General features: G+C 35.6%; 2 protein-coding genes and 1 long non-coding RNA gene across 4 annotated transcripts; 1 reads left to right on the top strand and 2 right to left on the bottom strand.

Annotated features, from left to right (window-relative positions):
- Positions 1 to 6: 6 nt before the first annotated feature.
- Positions 7 to 2,292, top strand: LOC126587548 (DNA-directed RNA polymerases I and III subunit RPAC2). 2 transcript variants are annotated; one of them, XM_050252625.1, is made up of 4 exons: positions 7 to 165; positions 610 to 726; positions 1,077 to 1,153; positions 1,933 to 2,292. In XM_050252625.1, exons 2-4 carry the CDS (start codon positions 626 to 628, stop codon positions 2,076 to 2,078), a joined length of 324 nt encoding a protein of 107 aa, XP_050108582.1. In that variant the 5' UTR covers positions 7 to 165; positions 610 to 625; the 3' UTR covers positions 2,079 to 2,292. The 2 variants fall into 2 exon arrangements, with proteins under 2 accessions (XP_050108582.1, XP_050108583.1); XM_050252626.1 differs by having other exon boundaries at positions 23 to 165; positions 613 to 726.
- Positions 2,293 to 5,645: 3,353 nt separating this feature from the next.
- LOC126584225 (uncharacterized) lies at positions 5,646 to 6,807 on the bottom strand. The gene has a single exon (XM_050248678.1). The coding sequence runs from the start codon at positions 6,805 to 6,807 to the stop codon at positions 5,869 to 5,871; it is 939 nt and encodes a 312-aa protein (XP_050104635.1). The 3' UTR covers positions 5,646 to 5,868.
- A 7,282-nt stretch (positions 6,808 to 14,089) lies between these two features.
- LOC126587550 (uncharacterized) lies at positions 14,090 to 15,094 on the bottom strand. Its single transcript, XR_007611121.1, has 2 exons — positions 14,989 to 15,094; positions 14,090 to 14,375 (listed from the first exon to the last, which is right to left on the bottom strand). It is a non-coding gene; the product is annotated as an uncharacterized LOC126587550 (long non-coding RNA).
- Between the last annotated feature and the right edge of the window lie 397 nt (positions 15,095 to 15,491).

Genomic DNA, 15,491 nt, shown 5'->3' with positions numbered 1-15,491 from the left:
AATTGGTAATCTTCCAATACAAAACAAGGGTAAATTCGTCAAAAAAAGCTCTATAAACCCTAAACCCTCACGTCGGCCCCTTTCTTCTTCCTGCGGTCGACATAGCGAGAGACGAACAGCGCACAAGCAGCATCCTTTGTTCCCTGCTTTTCGCCTAAACTCTCTGTAAGTTGTACTCGTTTTCGGATTTTAGTTTTGAATTAGGATTTTTTTAATTTCAATTTAGCTTTCTGCTACTATTAGGGTTATACATTCGGGATTTTGATTTCAATTTTGCGTCTGTGGCGTTCGTAATAGTTCTATACCCCAGAAATTTTAAAATAAATTAATAAATTTCTAAACTTTCTGCCTAATTGTTCCAAGTTGGTAATTTTAATTTTTTTTTTCCGGACATTTGCATTGAATTGCTTCAAAAGTAAGAAATTTGCACCCTGCACCTTGAGGGCTTGATATTTCTTTAGAGGTAAAAATGTAGAAGCAAAACTCTACGATGTCGGAGAGTGTCGAATGCGTCGGGTTGTCATTGAGAATGTTATTAGTGGTAAATGGTTTAATCTGAATTTGTTGTTCTGGCTTCTGCTTTCTTTTTTCATTTTTGCTGTTTGGCAGCAGGATTTTGTAAGAAATGGAACACGGGTCGTTGACTGATCCCAGCCAATCCACATTTTCTTTGGTTGACGAGGATCACACATTTGCAAATGCCGTCAGGTTCACCTTGAACCAGGAGTAAGTGCTTTCCAATTGTTTTAATAAACATCTGACTATTTCTATTGGGATCACTAATCTTCTTCTTTGATGTTTTAGCTCTAATTTTACTTGTCTAAACATCAAATGTACTGAATCCTTATCAATTTTTTTTCCTCTGAAATAGAATTTGCTTTATTGGTCTACTTTTTAAGTAGAATGAGCACAGTGGAAAATGCTTTGAAAGTTTATTGGAACAAATCTTCCGAGTTAGTATAAATCTTGCCATAAGATAGGTTTAAGTTGAAAAGGATCATGTAGTAATAAGCAGTAATGGTGGTAAAAACGGTGTAATGACGATATGCTCACCAAGCTGTAATGTTCTGTTGCAGTCCAAGGACAAAATTTTGTGGGTACAGCATTCCTCATCCATCGGATAACCGAGTTAATATTAGAATCCAGACAACAGGTAACACATCCAGACCTTGTCATGGACTATTACAATGATTTTTTTTTTTTTTCTCCATCAACCAATTTTTCCCATAATTGCAACCTTGCGCATATTTCTGGTTTATTTTTTTCTTCTTTAAGATAGAGATATCATACTGATGGCTGCATGCATTTGGTTTTTGCTTACATTAGCAATGTGACAACAATGTTTTCACTTAAGCAGCCTCCAAAATACTCAATTTGTTGTGCCTTTGATACTTTGCCAAATGCCTAATCATATCTGTGTATTGGAGCCGAGTTGTGGAGTCTGAACCAAATAATTAACTGGAGCAACTTTAGTTCCTATAGAAACAGGTGTTTGATTGGTCATCTTAGTGTCGTCGACTCTCTTTTAATTTTTCATGGAGTTCTTACTTGAATGTGTATGTGAATCGCCCTATTTCCATCTCAAGATTGATATGTTTGGACCCATAATATAAGTGCTTTGGTGGGTAAGCATCACCATCTAACCTTGGGTCTAACGGTGGTGGTGATGGGGGATTGAGAAAGAGGGTTTCCAACTAGGTTTGGTTATGGGTTCGACCCCAACCAATTTATCAAACTGTAGCCGTTGTCTCTTCCAGGTAATTATGATGCAAAACAAAATTACCTCCCCATATCACTCCATAAAAATTGAAGGATCTCGCTTGATGTTTCTTTATGGAATTAGTGTTTTGGAATCAGTCGCTTGGTGTTTCTTTAAGGAATTAGTGGAGTTTCTAATGCATAAAACATTTGGTGTTTGATGAAATTTTACAGGTGATGCAGCAAAAACCGTATTCACAGATTCATGTCAGGATCTCATGGTGATGTGCCAACACGTGAGGAGCACTTTTGACAAGGCTGTTGTTGATTTTCGAATGAGTAAATCCGTAAATGGCATGGATATCGACTCAAATAACTAAACCTTGACATTGGATTGAAGTTGCCAAACCCAATGGTCGGACCAGATTGAGAATGAAACGTTGGGTGTTGCAGGTTTTTTGTGTCTTTAAATTTTATGAGGGTGTTGCATATGATGTTACTCGAAAGGCAGTAAATTCAAATTAAACATGTTTCAAACAGCGCGTATCTAACACTTGTAGATACATAATATTTTCGTACCCTTTTCCTTGTCTATTTCTGGTAAATAGGTTGGCATGCTTTCTGAAGCCAAAACTTTCATCGGATTTCACATTTCCATTGTCTTTTCCGTCATTGATTGATGTACTACAGTTTTGGAAGCAGAGATGCGGACTTCCGGCAAAGTGGCCGTCCATAAGAACATCAATCTGGCCACTCTCCTTCCACTTATCTGCTGCATATTTCACTTGTATGGCGCTTTTGTCATAGTTAAGTTTTGTGGCAGGATGCTCCTTCATTGTCTCCAAATATATCAATGGCTCCAAGAAATCCGAACACGTATCAAAAACATACAAATTGTTCAGCCTCAAATTAAAACAAATTTTGATCTCACATTTCGCTACACATCTAAGAGAGCTTCACTATAACTATACAAATTTCAAAATTTAAACTCGATAAATAGGGTGATGAGTGTGGTGACCAAAACTATTTATATATTATGGTTGAGTTTTCAAATTGGATGGGGAAAAAGGATGGTAAGAGTAGGTTGTCACTTGTAGAAAAAACTACTTGCGTGATAAAATTTTAGGCGACAAACAATATTTTGTCGCCCAAGGATGGTGAAACAAATTTTCTATTTGGATGATTTTAAGGTTGGAAGTGGTTACAAAGTTGTTCAGAAGATTGATTATGCCTCCGGTTAAGATCCTATCCCATTCAAAAATGTACTTTCTGTGTTGCGGTTTGCATATCACCGGACTATTTCTGATCGTAAAAAATTCTGCAGCATCTCCCCAGGGTTCCCCAAGCGCACTACGTGGATATTACAGACAAATATCCACTATGCACTTGAAGAATAAGATACAATCGAATTTTCTACAGCCGAAACTTAGCCAAGTTCATCGCAAACCCTAAATACATACTAGTGCACTCCCAAACTATCCAAAATGGACAATTCAAGATTAAGTTAGATCACGGAGCCACATATTATGCCTGCACGTGTGTCCAACAAAATCTCAAACAGGTCTAAGTATATTTCGATTTTATTATACGAATTTAATCAACATAATTAACTTTGTATAAATGGAATGAAGTTATAACAAGTTCCACACCCCGAATTCCTACACTAATGCTGCACAAATTAAGTTTTCCTACTCCACATGTATTTCAAAAACAACACCTACAAATTTCACATCCTACATAATTCAACAAATACAATTATCACAACTAAATAAATTCATGCTTCCTACTAAAAACTAATCATAAATAACACATTTGAAGGAAAAAATAATGACAAACTCAAAATAAACTAACCTTCAAATATTTCGAAGAGGAAGAGATGGAGTGAGATACAACGGGGGAGGGAGGACGGCCGGGGGGCTGCAGAAAGCACATCAACGAAAAAAGGTGAGGGGGAAATGGGGGAAGAAGGCAGCAGAATCTGAGCTAAAAGGTAACCTACATCTTACCGACAGAAGCAGTCGTCGCGAGAATTCAAATACTTCGTCTCCTAACTATATATTCCCCTTTTTTTTACACATCACCTCTAGACTTTTCTAGACGACCAAAAAATATTACACGACGAAAAGGTCCGTCGGTTAACTACAATTTACGCGTCGAACAAGTTGTCCGCCCCATAAAAACCTCATTAAGTTAGCGCCAAATTTTTTCTTTGGCGCCAATTTTTTCCCAACAAAATATGGTTTACCCTACGAAATTTCTTTTGTCCCTCAAAATTTGGTAGGGCAAGCCGTACTTTCTCGTAGTGAGAGAGAGAGTAAACTGAAATGCCATTGTCAGCAAGTGATCATGTTGGCTTCTTCAATCCGGGAAGCAAGTTCTCAATTAGGACTTGCAGAACGGTCTCGATCAGGGTTTGTTTAGGTTTCAAGTAAGATTAGCATATAGGTATTTTTACAAAATGTGTTTTATCCCAATTGTTTTTGGGTTAGACAAGGCACATCTAATTTTCAAGTTAGGTGTAGCAAAATAAATATTTGGTTCAAATAAAATTTCTCTTTAGTAAATATGACTCATTTTTCCGCTCTTCCACACTGAACCTAGCTCTTACAGATGGTACAAAAAGATGCTTAACGTCCATTAATCTGGAGGCTGCAATCTTCTTGTTATTCTTACGTACTGAATAACATTGCAGCCTTGTCATCACAGGAACTTTTTGAAGGTCTTACTATTGAGTTCACTACTATATATATATCATGTTGCTTATGATTGTTTTCACCACAGATCTTGGTTTGTGACCTCATTACATCGTATAAATTCTGCTTTTGTGATAGAGGTGGCAATTGTATCCTTTAGCATTACTCCATGATATATATTGCACCTCCAACCAAGAAAAAATGGTGCCCATAAGTCAATTTTCTATCGTCAACGTAGCCAGCAAAATCTGAATATGTATAGCCTAAAACCTCAAGTTTCTCAACGTTGCAATAGATTAACATAAAAGCCCGATCGAGTTAAAAGGAAATAATGAAACACCTTCTTTACACGTACCAAAGTTCCAAGTTCGTTTCCTTCTCTAATCTTTTAGAGTGTATGCACACCAGCTATCCCTTCCTCCCATAAGCGGATCTTAGTCCCATAAGTTAGGTCGAGTGCACGAGTCACTGGAATCTCTTGTTCCGGTGGTTATATATATATATATATATATATATATATGTGTGTGTGTGTGTGTGTGTGTGTGTGTGTGTTGAAGCATATCCTCATTTAGGGGGTTGTATTCAATTAGGAATCTAAGGCTGTAATTATAAACTCCCACAAAATTTATGTATTTTAAATATTCACATATAAGTGGATAGATGCATATGACTAGAATACACCAAAATCGTCTAATTCATTGAATCTTACAAATTCACTGTTTTGGATACACTCTAACACTAAAAACACTTTCAAAGCCATTCATATATGACCAAACTTGGATTGAATCCTTAAAAATCTGAATTGAATACGATTTGAAAAACTCATTTAAAATCATAACGGGATAAAAATCTGAACTGAATACCAGTTGCATTTGAAAAACTCATGTAAAAAACATAATTGAATACGATTTTACAATCAAATTGAATTCTTTTCCAATACACCCCTGAATCTTTGTTTCTGCTCCCTGTGTTCCCTTTCTCTCTCCATCTTCGTACCCTAATCTGATTTATTCATAATTAAGTCACCCACCATAGCTAAGTTTATTGCAACAAAGAATACAATTTTTTCGTACCAAAATAAATTACTAAATTAAATCATCACAAGGTTCTAAAGCCAGATGCAGGAATTCGAGAAATAAAATTGGACGCTAAATTTTTTTATGTACATCAAAGTATTGGAAGTTAGCGAAAATGGAAATTAAAAAACTAACCGGCATAGCGAAAATGGAAATTAAAAAAACTAACCGGCAATCCAACAGCTATACTGAGAAGTGAAATTTTTATTCAGTCCAGAAAATTAAAAAACAAGAAAGCAAACTTGAATGAAATTAAAAAAACACAAAATAAAAGAAAGAAATATGTAACCAGAAACTAATTAATACAAACCTCTGCAACTAAATCAGGCTAACAAAGGAAGCAACTGATAGATTCAAAGATAGAGCACTCACGCCCAGTAGACTCTTACCTCTCTCATTATTTATCGATCAAAAGGTCCATTGGGATCGAGTTGTTTACACAAACCCAGATAGGTAAGATAAAGAACTCGATCTTTGGCACCGGTTCGATGATTTTTGGTGTGCTTACAGAAATATTTCAACTGCTCAAGCGTGCAGCAACCAAGCATCTGCCCCAGCAGCAAAAACAGCCAGTTAATCACCTTCTTCTTCTCCCCTATGATCGGTTTCGCGCTGTTCTCTTGTTTGCAAAACTTGCATGCAGGAAGAACCGGGTTCATCCACACACTCGGTGCCCTATCGCGCATCATGCTCTTGTTACCAGCAATAAAACTCCCAACCTCAAGAAACTTTTCCTTCAGATTATAATCCATCTCATATTGTCGTTCACAACGCTTGCACTGCACTTCACCAGTGATGGTAACGATTTGCCTTGAATGCAAGTATTCCAGACTGTGAACCATGGCCCGCCTTGTGGTAGCCCACGGGAATGGAGCCGGGACAGTCTCGCTCTTTCCCTCCCTCGGACCTTGAGTAGGGTTCCGCCGTGCACGCAGATGACGAGATGTGGGAACTCCGGGATTGGGCAAGGGCATGGACGGGGAGGAGGAAGATTGTAGTTTAGTCATGTAAAGTGGGTGTGAGGATGAGAGTTGGAGAGGATGAGATGAATGTTTTTGAGGCATTAGGGTTTGTATGAACAAGGGCGTTGGCTGCACTGACAGTGACGGCGATGATTGTGGTGGCACCGGCAGTGGCAACGATGCTGGTAGCTGTGTATCTACCGATGGCATTAGACGAGGTCTTGATTGAGGACGATTAGAGTTGAGCGAGAGAGCGAGCATATCGTTTTCTTCTGCTTCGAAATCGGGGCCAACATCTTTGTTGTTGTTCTTTCTCTTCTTGTTGTTTTCTTTTTCATTGTTGTTGTTCTTGATATCTTTGTCCCTGTTCTTCGTCATAGCTTTCTCGTTCTCTTTCATGGAGAAAAAAGTTTAATATTTGAAAAGAGAGAAACTCGAGTGAAAGAAAATATTGAAATAGTAAAATTGAGTTTGCACGTGTACTGATATTTATTGAGATAGAATTAGAAAGAGGAATTGAGATAGAGTTAGAATGCTATTCAAATTTTGAAATTAAAAAACTATTCAAATTCGATTATGGTTAGGTTTTCTTAATGGTGGCCATTATAATCTTTTTACATGATTTTATCGATGCCTAGTATTTTTTATTTTTATTTTTGGAAACTGGTTTTTTTATTTATTTTTGTTTCAATATAATTTTTAACCTATTTTATAGACACATCTGTTGTCCTTGAAAGAGTTATTTAGTAAGTAAAACGCTTACTTTTTGGAAGAGAGATTTTATAAACTATTCTGGATGCGGTTGAATTTCAAAGTTTGTCTAAAGCCAAATATTGTGACATTGTACAGTACAAGGGGACTAAATTTTCGTTGGTATTTTTAAAAGAAAATGAAATAAAATTCCTGTTGGTTTTAGTTAAGATTCAAAGATTATGTTTTAACTATTGTTCAAATCCTATGAATCTTGGACCTAATTGATGATTAACATTGATTACACACGGTTTGATGAAACATGCATCCTCTTTGGGTATGAACAATTAAAAGTTTTCGTGAATAATGATATGTAAGTTTGACTAGTTTCCTTATATCCTGTCTATTTTGAGCATGAAACTTATTAATTTTTTTCATTTGGTTCGAAAACTTATTAACTAAAGTTTGATTGGGTTCGACTAATTTTTCAAAAAACTTATCCTGAAATACGATGTTAGGACTAATAAATCATTGATAAAAGGCTCCTACGAAAAAATAAATAACGCAAACAATTGTCATACTTAACTAGCAGAGAGCACACACTTTGTGTGTATGAATTTCTCTTAATAAGTGCATATTTTTTTAATATTACATAATTACTGTTTTGTCCTCCTTATGTAACTATTGTGTATCAAAAGTGAGGGTAAAATTGAAAAAATAAGTATATGATTGTCATTTTATGAAAAAAAGAGGGTAAAATAGGAAAAATATTGATATGATTGTCATTTTATCAAAAGGTACAAAATTACCATTTTGCCCTCCTTTTGTCAATAGTGTGTATCAAAAGTGAGGGCAAAATAGAAAAAAAAAGGGAAAAAAATTTGACAATGAGGGTTCTCTTAATAGTATAGATAATCAAGGCCAAAATTCAAGCGGATATTATTTTAGAATCAGCTCACAAATATGAACGAATATATATTAGAATCAGTGCCATAACCTAAAAGCAGACATACTCTTTTTTGACATATAAAGTTATAAACTAGTTACACCATACAACTATATTCTAGTAAAATTTTCCAACCTGCCCACATCTTAAATGGATAATTTTATATAATTTTTCTTCCCCTTAAAAAGATAAGGCAAGAAAGGAAGAAAGAAGTTAGCACTGAAGTAGGACATGGCTAACGCATATCGGCAATGATAAAGTGAGATTGTAGTGTGTATTTAGACTGTAAGTGCAGACGATGAGTTTTTTCGTAAAGGTTTGTAACTTTAGTTATGAATTGTGTTACTTACAATCACCCATAATCTCTGGGTGTACAATATTAACAATATATAGATACACATATGGACATTATTATAGATATTGTTATGGATATCATATAAATAAATATGCGCACATGTCAACTTGATATTTACATCATTTGAATACAGTCTTACACTATTCCAATGTATAGGGCAGTAACATATATCTCAATATAATAGTGTGATGTTAGATTGCTATATAGGATAGGGTAATTTAGACATATCATCTTATTAAACTATAAGTATAAGAGCAACAACTAAAACTACAAGTGACGTTTACCGCAATGACAGAAAGTAATCATGCATATACATCCTAGTGCGATTCGACCCCATTGATGCCCCTCCCCCTAACAACAAACAATTTAACTTACTAACTTTATCTTTAATTGTAAGAAAAAAAAAATAACAAAAACTGCAACGGACCAAACCAACTAGTCCAATTCAACAATTTGATTCGGTTTTGGAGTCTATAGGACCGACCATGAGGATGGCCAAGTAAACGACGAGGCCCAAAATATATGTTATATATCTTATAAGTATCTTACAAATAAGATATATAATTATTTTTTTATCAAATATCCATGCCTTAAGAATTTTGATCAATGTGTTTTGGTGCATTAGACCATGTTAGCTTTTTTTTTTATTTACCAAATTAAAATTAACTAGTCTTTATATGCACCTACTTCTGCAGGTGCAAAGACCTTTCTTTAATCATGTGACTTACAAACCCTTGATTCACTTATCTATGCAGATTTTTTACTTATTTCTTATTTCGCTTGAGTTTGGAATGTGTGAGAGGTTTTTAAGTATTGCAATAATAGAACAACATATTAGAAAAGAAAATTAGAATGATTAGTTGATCACATAGTACTTTAAACTTTGAAGTGGCCATGAAGGTTAGTGAGGCTCTTACTTTTCTTCCTTCTCTTGTATGTCAATTAACAACTCTCTCCAAAGTACAATCAAATAAAAATTTAGTAAGTTGTATTTGATACAATAGTAAATAGTTTTCATTCTACAACTTAAGAAAACAAATTTAAAATACCAAAAATTCATTATAAACTACAAAGAATGTATTAAAAAAATCAGAGAACACCAAGAATTATTCTGAAGGAAATATTGTGAAAAACTAAGTTCATTAAGCAACATAATGCATGCATTTAACGATTAAATGGTAAAAGCATGTTTCTATGCACTTTAAAACAAAACTTAAACCATGAAATTCAAAGCCTAATAGTTGTGGTGAACCAAGATTCAACTCAAGAACAAAGTGAGTTGAGAAATATTATACCTTTGATGAATCCTCTTTGCATGAGGAAAGGCTAATCACCCAAGAGATAGGGCCTTCATTTCTTGCTAATTGCTCCATGATTTCTTGGAGAATGATGGGTGAATGGATTCTCCAAAAGTCTCCAAAGTTAGAGGCCTCTAAGTTCCGACACCAAGGATGGTGAAGGAAGAAGATGAGTGACCATGGAAGACAAAATGGTAGCAATGTCTCCCATGGTGGTCGGCCTCTCTAGAGAGAAAGAGAGAGGTTGTGTTCTCTCATCTTTCCTCAAAGAAACCCTAAATGAAGAAAAAGATATAAGGATACTTTTATACCTCCCTTCAATGGAGTGACAAACTTGTAATAAGTCCAAAACCGCTCCCTCTCTAAGCAAGGCCCACCTCCCTATTGTTAGTGAGTTAATTGCCCATTTTGTTTTAGTTGTCACACAACTTAAACCTTATGTGCCTTGTGGACCAAAACCCTTTTGAGTGTTGTAACCTGAAACTAACTTAAGGCCTAAAACGAACCTTTCGTTCTTGATTAATTAACTTTTTAATTAATCTTTGCCATATACAATTAAACTATTTAATTGTCCTTATTCATCTTCGTTATATCATTCAATCATTACCTTACATGGTGTGCGATTTATTAGGTTCCTTTTAGCGAGGTAGCGGGTGAATAGAACTATTACTAATTGATTGTGAATTGAAATTTACTTTCAATTCTCCCTTTAGTGATTACACATCTTCAAGGCTTCCACAAGTCATGAGTGACACCTATCAGTATGTTATGGCTATCCAAGCTAATCAAGAGAGGTTGGAGAACCTATTCAGTTTGGGACTACAAATGCAATACGGTATTTCTCTAATACAATACTCTTGACCACATTGTTTGGTTTGATAGTTTATTCATGCCTACTATCCAATGTGATCCTCTTACTTATATGATTACCTTGAAGTGATTTGGAACGACTTCTTAAATCTCATTCATACTCTAGCTAGATATTCTTAATAATATCATAGAGTATTTTCCTTCAACGATTTGAAGGTTAGAGATCCCTTGTTTAAACATTCACTTGCTTGTATAATTAAGTAGCTTAACCCCAACTATGTTGTGGACACCCTTTGATAGAGTGCCTTTGACATAGTCAAAGATCAAGGACCTAACTATGATGCCTCATGTCAAAGGACTACTTTGCATTATCCTAACCTTGAGTTCTCATGTGACATGAGTATGAGAACTCTTTGTTGATCGCATTTAGTGGACTCATTCTCTATTGAGCACCTACATACTTATCTTGGTGTCAGTCGCACTATTGACTCGAGACCAGTCACTCTTCGTGAGAGAAGACATAGCACGTGCTGATCTTAACAGACCGTCAATACCCAATTGACAATCATATGGTTAGGAACGTTTAGGATATGTGTACGCGAGAGAATGATCTCATGAATCTAACTTCTTTAGATCACATTCTCTTAATTACATATTCCTTAGACTTATTATTCAAGCATATAACATGTATATGAGACGGCTTTAAACAATAATCTTTGCCTTTATATTAAACTAGAGTAGTTTAACATGTGAAATGTCTGTAAAATATCATCATAAGATTGGCTTTAGGCACATTTCCAACAATCTCCCACTTGCACTAGAGTCAATCAACTTGTCATCAGTGATGATACCTTTTCTGAATTCATTTCAAAATTAGCTAAGTAGTAGGCCTAGATAGTGGATATCTATATGTTATCCATAGAAGCAACCTTGGGATTAAAGACGTCACCATTATACATGATTCTCAATCATGTGGTTTAGTCTCTCAATTGTGTTCGGATCTTAATGATACATTGATTCTCTGGCTTGAGCTATCTCCCCATTAGTATCGTAATATGGGTACACAAGTGACATTTTCTAGTTGGAACCAAATGGAGAGTTCATAAATGATTTTTCCCATCCAAACAACATTGTTGTAAGCTTCTATATGGCGATATATTTTGCATGCATGATGGAACACACTAGAGTCATTACTTTTAGTGTTTCCACCCAAATATCTCTTTAGTCATAATAAAGAGATATCCAATTACCTTTTGTCATAATGAAGAGATATCTAATGATAGATACAATATTAGATTCATAATCTAATACGTTTACACTTCCATTCTTTACTCTAATTCTTCCTCATTCTTAAGGAATCTATCCTTTAGTATTCCTTAAATACGTAAGGATTCACTTGATAGTTGCCATTGTTCTGATCTTGGGCATGCACTGATATCGTCTTGTACCGATCTTGGTACAACTTATATCAACGTTCTGCATATGCATAAATGATTCTATTTACGCATTATGTTTCTTTGGGAGTCAAATGGTACATTCCCTTTTAGAAGAGAAACTTCCCAATCTAACATGAGTTGTCCTTCCATTTGAAGTTTATCATTTGAGAAACTTCCTACATCTATCGTCTATCAATAGGGGTTGAGATAATCCAATTATATCTCAAAATCTATCATTATAGTTTGGGTAAAACCCCTCAGGTTTGAGGGTTTATTACAATCTCATACAACATCTTTAAAACATTTCACTTTCATACCTCACGTATTATTTTATTTCAAAATAACACCTCCGTTAGATTTTCCATCCAATAGTCTGTTAAATGCTGACGTGGCTGCCACATTTGTGTTGATGTGGCTGCCACGTGGCAAAAAAATAATTTTTTATACATTAACAATATTATAATATTAACTCTCTTTAAAAATTAAAAAAAAAAAACACCAGAAAAACCTGAACCCAGTACCCTTCCTTCCCCCTCACTTATCTGTAAAAATCCCTTCCCCCAGAATAAGAAGAAACCAAACCCGTTCCCCGCCACGACCCACCTGCTATTCCCCCCCCGCGACGACGCACCGGCGACGAAGCATCTGCTCCCCCCCCCCCCCCCCCCGCAACGACCCATTTGCTCTCCCCCCGGCAACGACACACCTACTCTCCCCCCTCCCCCTCGCGACGACGCACCTGCTCTCCCCCCCCCCCCCCCCCCGGCGACGACCCACCAGCATTTCTCTACCGTGACGACCCACCTTCGACGATGAGCTCGCGACCCCCGCGGGCGACTGTTGCAGGTATTTGGGTTGTGGGTTGTGGTTTTCAGGCAGTGGGTTGCAAGGGTTTCTAAGAAAATTAATGGAAAAAAAACAGATAAATGATTAAAGGTGGGGGCTTTGAGATGGGAGAGGTGGAGGGGGATATGGGTTTTGGGGGAAGGAGACGCATGGAGGCAAAGGGTGGCGGGGGAAGAGGCGGGAGATGGGTGGAATTCGAAGTTCAAACCCTAGAGAGGGAGAGGGAATGAGGGAATTGAAGAAAGGGTGACAGGGAGTGTGTTGGGGTTGGTGTGGAGGAAGAAGAAGAGTGGGAGAGATGGGTAAGGGGGTGGGGACAGACGGACGGACAGGAAGGAAGAGATGGGTAAGGGGGTGGGGGTGAGATGTGGGGAAGGGGATCTGGGTTCAGGTTTTCTGTTTTTTTTTTTTTTTTTTTTTTTTTGTTAAATAGGCTTAATATTATAATATTGTTAATGTATAAAAAATTATTTTTTTGCCATGTGGCAGCCACATCAGCACAAATGTGGCAGCCACGTCAGCATTTAACAAACCATTGGATGGAAAATCTAACGGAGGTGTTGTTTTGAAATAAAGTAGTACGTGAGGTATGAAAGTGAAATGTTTTAAAGATGTTGTATGAGATTGTAATAGACCTCAAACCTGAGGGGTTTTTATGTAATTTATTCTTATAGTTTAGTATATAGACTAAGTCTCCCGTATACATTCTATCATTATAAAATGTTTAAAGTCATAACTTTATCAAAGAAGAATTCCTTTCATTTTCAAAATTAATATATCATATATATGTTCAAATTTAGAAAAAATGATTAACTCCCACTAATCTTTTGTAAACCTGGTAAACGAAGGATTCATTTACATCTTTACGAGAAATCAAACGATTTGAACTTTTTTCATAAGACACTTGTAGTTCCCACTAGCTTACTAAGATTCATAATGGATGGATCTCTACAACTTACACAATGTACATCTTGATAATGATTTCGGAAACCCATGTTATGTCCAAACATTAAGTCACCGTTTAGTCGTAGCAAGCAGTCTTCGAATTGATTGAAACAAAGACTACGTCAAAGATGATTTCTTCTAAGTCAACCAATCTCTTTGATTGTAGTCACCTTAAGCTACCAATTAGCTTTGAAGGTTTCACTATTTCGGGTCAAATGGTATTATATCATTTCCTTGAGTATATGTCATACACACACTTAATATAGTCATAAGGATCTCCATTCTTATTTCTTTCAAATTAAGTGGTGTAGATCCATGACATGGTCATATTAAGTATCGATTCTTCATGACTAAAAAATAGCAATTGTCAAGCAAGTAAAGAAATAATCTACTCCAATTGTAGACATCTGGAACTCTACAGGTTTGTAAACTGAATTGAGTGCTCACCATAAACAATGTTGAAACAAAAAAAGGGGAATAAAACCCAAAAAACATTTTGATTAGACCATTAGGAACTTTCATGCTTTCGGCAGCAACCATGGAGAAACAATTTTGACGTGTAATCCTTAACCATATTGAAACCAAAAAACTCGAATAGTAAATTAAATTCGTTTGGATTCCTGCACACAAAAGCCCAATATGTAAAATACAAGATATATGAAGTTTTCATTTAAAAAAAAAAAAAAGAGTTAAACGGAGAGCAATATGAACAACGACTAAATTTGTCATGACTCATTTGTGGTGATAAAATTAAATAATTTATGCACCAGGTATACTCGTGATTACAAAAATTAAAAATTTATGCATAATTCTTAGCTTGTAATTTTATGATTGAGAAAAAAATTAAACGAACTTATACATTTTAACCTTTTGTTATACAATAATACATAGCCTAACACTCAATTTTCATGTACACACCAGTCAAATGTTATCTCCAAGTGTATGCAAGAAGATGGTTTTTGTGCCATGTTGAGATCAAACTTTAAGAAAATTGCAACATGCAAAATGTATTTAACATGTTTCAAATTAAAGAGAAAAAAATATGAAGGTTGAACAAAATGAAAGGAGATTCTATGCACCAAAGGAAACAACCAAACACGAAGAACCCAAACCAAACGTCATCATCTTACCATACATCGATCGAACAACAAACGAAATACAGTTACCTTAAAATTTCATAAAGGACAACCAATATTAGAGGCGAAGATAAAAAAGCATATATACCAATCTTACCGTATACTTCTTCGCCAATTGAGCACTCAAATCTTTTCCATGTGAGTGTGGCAGAAGATGGAGAAGTTTTTTGCTTCTTCACTGGACGTTTGTAACTAGAATTGAGAATAATTTGGAGAGAAAACGAACGGATGGACAGATACTATAAAGAAGAAATGAATAGATATGATTATACTATTGGTGAATTGCCAAAGCAAAACGTGGAGGAATGAGAAAGATGTGTCTTTTAGTAATACCAACAAACATTATCTATATATATAAAGTGAGAAGGATAAGAAGGTGAAACATAAGAAGGATAAAAAAGTGAAACATTCAAAATGTCACAAAATACCCTCACTTCATACACAAAGTTAATCTATCTATATAAAGTGAGAATGATGAACAGGTCAACATTCAAAATGCCAAAAAATACTTTCACTTCCTACACAAATTTAATAGATAACTGCTAATAGAAATAGGTTAAAAATGTAATAATGCATATTCTACACTGCGTCATAGCTTTC

This window comes from Malus sylvestris, chromosome 10 (assembly GCF_916048215.2).
Source record: "Malus sylvestris chromosome 10, drMalSylv7.2, whole genome shotgun sequence".
Taxonomy (NCBI): Eukaryota; Viridiplantae; Streptophyta; class Magnoliopsida; order Rosales; family Rosaceae; genus Malus; species Malus sylvestris.
The sequence above is the reverse complement of the archived record's forward strand: the minus strand, read 5'-3'. Positions and strand labels throughout refer to the sequence as shown.